The sequence below is a fragment of the Carex rostrata genome, chromosome 16 (genome assembly GCF_964058835.1).
Source record: "Carex rostrata chromosome 16, lpCarRost1.2, whole genome shotgun sequence".
Lineage (NCBI taxonomy): Eukaryota > Viridiplantae > Streptophyta > Magnoliopsida > Poales > Cyperaceae > Carex > Carex rostrata.
The window spans coordinates 3,196,479-3,202,478 of record NC_135933.1 but is presented as its reverse complement, the minus strand read 5'-3'; the positions used below and the strand labels follow the sequence as shown (position 1 = coordinate 3,202,478).

At 34.7% G+C, this 6,000-nt stretch overlaps 1 protein-coding gene across 1 annotated transcript; it reads left to right on the top strand.

Moving 5' to 3' along the window:
• The first annotated feature begins 3,486 nt into the window (after positions 1 to 3,486).
• LOC144567483 (thaumatin-like protein 1) lies at positions 3,487 to 5,922 on the top strand. Its single transcript, XM_078317631.1, has 4 exons — positions 3,487 to 3,702; positions 3,796 to 4,154; positions 4,447 to 4,778; positions 5,522 to 5,922. Exons 1-4 carry the CDS (start codon positions 3,633 to 3,635, stop codon positions 5,697 to 5,699), a joined length of 939 nt encoding a protein of 312 aa, XP_078173757.1. The 5' UTR covers positions 3,487 to 3,632; the 3' UTR covers positions 5,700 to 5,922.
• The last annotated feature ends 78 nt before the right edge of the window (positions 5,923 to 6,000 follow it).

Sequence of the window (6,000 nt, the reverse complement as noted above, 5' to 3'; positions counted from 1 at the left end):
AGCCTACAAAAAAAGCTATAGCGAATAGTGTCGTTATAGCGAAAGCTATGCTACATAATATTTTTTTATTTTTATAAAAACTATATCATATATTTGTACTAAATATCAACATAATCTAAGTCTCATAGAACAATAAATAACATCAAATTGATTAAAAATTATAATATTCATATTGAACCAATACAAAGTCCAAATTGCGACTCAAAATATCCATAGTAATACTAATATCATAAACTATCGATCTTTTTCTATTCAAAATATATTCAGCATCATGACATAATCTATCTTTTTTCTATTTAAATTTCAAAATAACCTACACATCATGGCATAATTAACTATCTTAATTTATTCAAAATATTCAAACTACCCTATGGTAAGTATCATTTTGTTACTTCAAGAAATATATTAATATATTCAATCTGAGCCTTTATTTAAAGCCCATATAAATTGAAAAAAAAAAAAAAAAAACATCTCATGTTGCATAGCGCGCTGTAGCTTCCTTATTTGATTCCGTTTGATGGATCTGTCATTTAATAACTAATATTTTAATATAAAGCTTAGTACGTCAATTGCAAAAAAAATCACAGTTAAAATCCAATTTGAGCCTTTATTTAAAGCTCATATAAATTGAAAAGAAAAAAAAATAGCTCATGTTGCATAGCGCGCTGTAGCTTCCTTATTTGATTTTGTTTAATGAATCTCTCATTTAATAATTAGTAGTTTAATATAAAGCTTAGTACGTCAATTGCAAAAAAAAATCACGGTTAAAATATAATCTGAACCTTTATTTAAAGCCCATATAAATTGAAAAGAAAAAAAAAAAAACAACTCATGTTGCATAGTGCACGCTATTTGTGCTACACGCTATGAGTTATTGCTAACCACTATTACCGCTATAGCGTCTATAACTCAAATAGTGCGTTTTGATGCCATAGCTTAGCGTTTAGGGTCCAAAAAGGCTATAGCGCGCTATTTAGAACACTGGTTAGAATAGAAATCAACTTGTGTCTATTTTTTCTTAGCTCGAATAATGTCTTTTATATTGATTAGTAGTTTGTGTTATATTCTTTTAATTTAATAGCAAGAAATGGACGCAAGTATTAATTTGTGAACTTACTATGTTTATCAAATAATCATCACATAGCCAAATTTAAAATGAGAATAATTTGTGTACTCTGTTTTATATTGCAGACAAACTAATTTCAAGCTATTGTAATCCGTGGATTCGAGAAATACTGATCCCTGGAGAATATAATCATATAATTAAACATTGCAAATCCTACAATATTTAGAGTTTACAGCAAAATGGAGAGCATTTTTTTTTACTAATGGGAGATCAATTGTAAATTGTAATCCGCATTTTTTTCAATAGAATATTTCACCTAACTATCATCACTTTCCAAAGAACCGCTGAAAAATACATGGCTAAAAAAATTGTTCTTGAGGGCATGCTCCACAGAATCACCGCGCGCGTAGAGGAAAGGAACGGAACGTGAAAGAAAGTCGGCGGCCGTTTCCCCTCCTCTACACTCTGATTCGAAAGTGACAAAATTCAGAAATTTTCTATAGCGTATTCTTCCTTTCTTCCCTCCGTTCCTCTAATTTTCCTCTTCTGAAACATGGTAATGGCCTCGATCATATTCATTCACAGGGCTTTTTCCCTTCTCTCCCGTTCCTTTCTTTTAATGAGAGATATTTTTCTTTAACTGAAGCACAGCCTAAAACTATTATCTAAATTTATGATATTTGTTTGCAATCATAATTATGTTGATTGTGATTAATTAGCTTTGTATAGTCGCTGGAAAAAATAAAACTTTTTTTATTAAACATTGACATCGCAATAGTCATACAATATTATGACTTGGAGTGTCAACGAATACAATGTGTCGGAAGGAAGTATTTTTATACATGTTCCCGTTCAGTTAATGAAAAAGAAAGTCTTATCGAAGGTACAGATCAAGTGCTTCGATAGAAGGGTATCATTAACATTCTGATTCGTCCTTCCAATTAAATATTTTTCAAAGTAATAGAAAATAAATAAACAATGATTATAACTTATTTGTCTTATAAAATTTTGATAAATTACAAAACTATATAAAAAAAAAAAAAGTAAGTTGGTGTCATGTGAATTTGATTCAAACTGAATAAATAAATAAATTTAGAGTTATGTAATATATGTTTGAAGATTGACCATATCATATCACGTTTCAATGCCATTCAAATATATAATTACATATATAATGAGCATGATTCAAATATTTCGTGCTTTTTATGTCTTGATGGTGTCTGACATTTTATTTTTGTTTTTAAGATTTAGATAGTCAATTTGAACTATTTAACATGTTCATATTAAAATGTGCCTGGAGACATTATTTGAATTTGTTTATTATTTTTGTTTTTAAGATTTAAATACTGAACTATTTAACATGTTCATATTAAAATGTGCCCGGAGACATTATTTTAATTTTTTTATTATTTTATTAGGTAGTTGCATTATCATATTTTTATGGTCTGAAATTTTCATAAAACAACGATTTTGTATCTATTAAAAAATATAAATTTGATTTTCAATCATATTTTAATAGTTTAATATGCGAATCATGTTGAATAGTTCAGATGGTCTGTATGAGCTTTGAAAACAATGAGAAAGTGTGAAGTATAATTAAAGCATGAAAAATACGAGTCATTTAAACGATCTGTCTTGTGAAATATTATACGGATGGAGTATGGACTAAAAGAATAGTGTCATTGACGCCCTACGGTTATCGCCAATTCACAATCTGCAAATCTGCAAAACGATTTAGACGATACATACTGTTCTAATTCGAAAACAGGGATAAGCAGGCAAATGGTATGGAGTCTGCATCGTCTGCATAACTCAAAAGAGCATCTTTTGAGTTAATAGATATCGGCCGTCCAATTGTAAACGGAGCCCATCCGGCCTACGCCTAAAATATAGGGGGTCTTCAATATTAGTGCGGATTTAATTTGCACGAATTTAAAGCTAATCGGATGGTCCAGATGTATTAAGTCAAAAAATTTCCTTTTGAGTTAATGCAGAGCATACGAATTCAATGGTATGTGTTCCAAGCAGGAGATCCTTATGCAATCGAATTCGCATCTCTGAGATATCTTATATTTTGCGTGACTTTTTGGAGAATTTCAACCGTTCAAATACATTCTGCACGAATCTCAAAGTTAAAATAATACTGGCCCCCTGCGCTATCCCGAATAAGCACAGGACACGTCGGTCACGCAAAATACGCAAAATATGAGATATCCCAGAGGATACGCACTCTATGCAATGCCCCTCAAGGGCTTGACCTTCTCCCCGGTCCCCACAGCCCACTGAGACATTCTAACCTTCTAAGCAGCATTTGACCGATAAACCTCAAAACATCCAGGGGGCACAGATGTAATTTCCGGAGAATTCCAGAGGATGTTTGTATTGATATAAATCTCCGAGCGTGCGCGCCTTAATAAATCAACACTCATCCCCCGCTCACCCTCCCCCCTCCCCGCTTTCTCTCTCCTCCCGCGATTTCCCTCTAATTTATGGCGGTAGCTCGGCCCATCCTCTGAGTTCCTCTTTCTCCACTTCAATTCTTCTCCAAAGATTTTATTGTCAATCAATGGATTTTGTATTTTCACTGTCACCTTCAATTCGCCACTTTACCGTTCTATTATTGCTATTCTTCAGAGGTAATTACTGAATGGAATGGGGAAGCACATATATGTTACTACTATAATCGAGAACGAATTCAACTGAGATTATATTATACTGATTAATTGCAGGGTTGGTTAATTGCACAACTTTCACATTCACTAACAAGTGCGGAGAAACTGTGTGGCCGGGGGTGCTATCGAACTCCGGGAGTTCACCACTAGGAACCACAGGATTTACACTCGAGGCCGGTGAATCGCGGTCCTTGGTGGCCCCGTGGGGATGGTCCGGGCGCTTCTGGGGACGAAGTGGGTGCAGCTTTGATTCAACGGGTCAAGGCTCGTGCTCCACTGGGGATTGCGGGTCCGGACAGATTGAGTGTAACGGGGCCGGTGCGGCACCTCCTGCTACACTGATTGAGTTTACACTAAATGGGGGTGACAACAAGGACTTCTATGATGTTAGCCTAGTTGATGGGTATAATTTACCGGTACGTGGTTTTATTCAGTACTGGTAATTGAAGAATCACCTATAGGTTTTAGCAAACAAAATTTTGAGGGTTTCAAATAATAAAATGAATTTTATAATGTTAGCCCTCTGGAATAATGACAAAATTTTTGTAAAGCAAGTCCAATTTTCAAAATATCAAGAAGAGTATGCTATCATCTTCTTATCAAAATTTTGAATCGATTCAAACCATGAAAATATTTATTTCCATTATCTGCCTAAATAATATATTATTGTTTCCCAAAACACTAAACTTGTTAATTTCTTGTGAGAAGGTGATACTCGAAGTATCTGGCGGGAGCAACGGCTGCGCCTCCACGGGTTGTGTGGTGGATTTGAACTCGAGGTGTCCGACCGAACTAAGAATAGGGGAAGGCAAGTCAGAGGCGTGTCGAAGCGCATGCGAAGCATTTGGCAAGCCAGAATACTGTTGCAGTGGTGAATTCGGAAGCCCCGACAAATGCCAGCCGTCGGTCTACTCCCAGGTGTTCAAATCAGCTTGTCCCCGGTCATATAGCTACGCTTATGACGATGCCAGCTCGACTTTTACGTGTGTAGGCGCCTCTGATTATATCATCACTTTCTGTCCGGCTTCATCGCCAACAAGGTAAAATTGAACATTTACTTTACTAAATGTTGATTTTTCATAAAAGGAGAGTCCAGTATAGTGTGAACTGCGAACGTGTCTACACATGTGATCTTTAAAAAAGCTGAATAAGAGAATGACAGGTGGCTAAATATTTTGTATTATGATAGTATTGGTAGAATGGGGATATGGGGACAAGATAAGGAAAGATGGAAGGGACTTTAATTGTTCCATCTCTCTTTCTTGCTTTCTTTGTTCTCTCTTTAGCTTTGTTCTGTGTCCACCTTGTATGGTGGTGTTCCACCGCTCAATAGCTAGTTTCTAGTGGTTGTTGAGTTAAAAGCACACCTTGTTTAGTTGGAAAAGTTGCCCTCTTAGATTTTCTAATTTGGGAATCTTCTTGTGGTATTAATGATTAACCCTGTGCCTCAATTAGGTGCAAAATTCGATGTTTGTTTTAAATTGATTTGGTCTTAGTGAAGATTTATGCATGTGATTATTATAGGACAATATAAAGGACCTACCGCTAGGTTCAGTTTCAATAATTTAGTTTTATTTTCAATACTTGTCTCCATTTCAGTTCATTCCTAAAGAGCTTCAAGAAAATACTCACTGGTGACATCCAGTTTCCAAGATTAAATTATGTTCTAGATATTATTATTAATACTATTAAAAAAAGTTATCCTCTGTGCTAACCATAGTTTAAGGAATTTAATTTTCTGAATAACAATGTATGTATTAATTAACATTTCAAACTTCTGTAGCCGAAAAACAGCGAAGAATCCATCGCCAAGACCTACAGATGAAATGTTAGAGGATGATGCATGGCTCGCTACTTTGGCTGCTGCTGATGCGAATCACCTCCTAAGAAGGGACTATTCCTCAATACTATTACAAGGCGCATTAGCACTTGCAAGCATTTTTTTCATATTACCACATTAAATTTGGTGGCTAGAGAGGTAGAAAATGATTGATCGACTTGTGATTGACATTGCTTTCAAATTAAATAGGTGAAAAGCGAATACCATGAGAGTGACTTGCTTGGAGGATTCTTTGTTTACTGCAATGACGAAACATAATTTAGAAAAAAAAACTTCTCCATTTGTAAAATGTTGTATTTGATCTATAGGTGTAGTTTTGTATTGTTTATTGCCATTCAGGAAAAGGAATTATTTTTTCTTTGGCTGCAGAATTTGGATTAAAATATAAATCCTCTTAGCATATTGCTGTGCAGCGCTTTGTA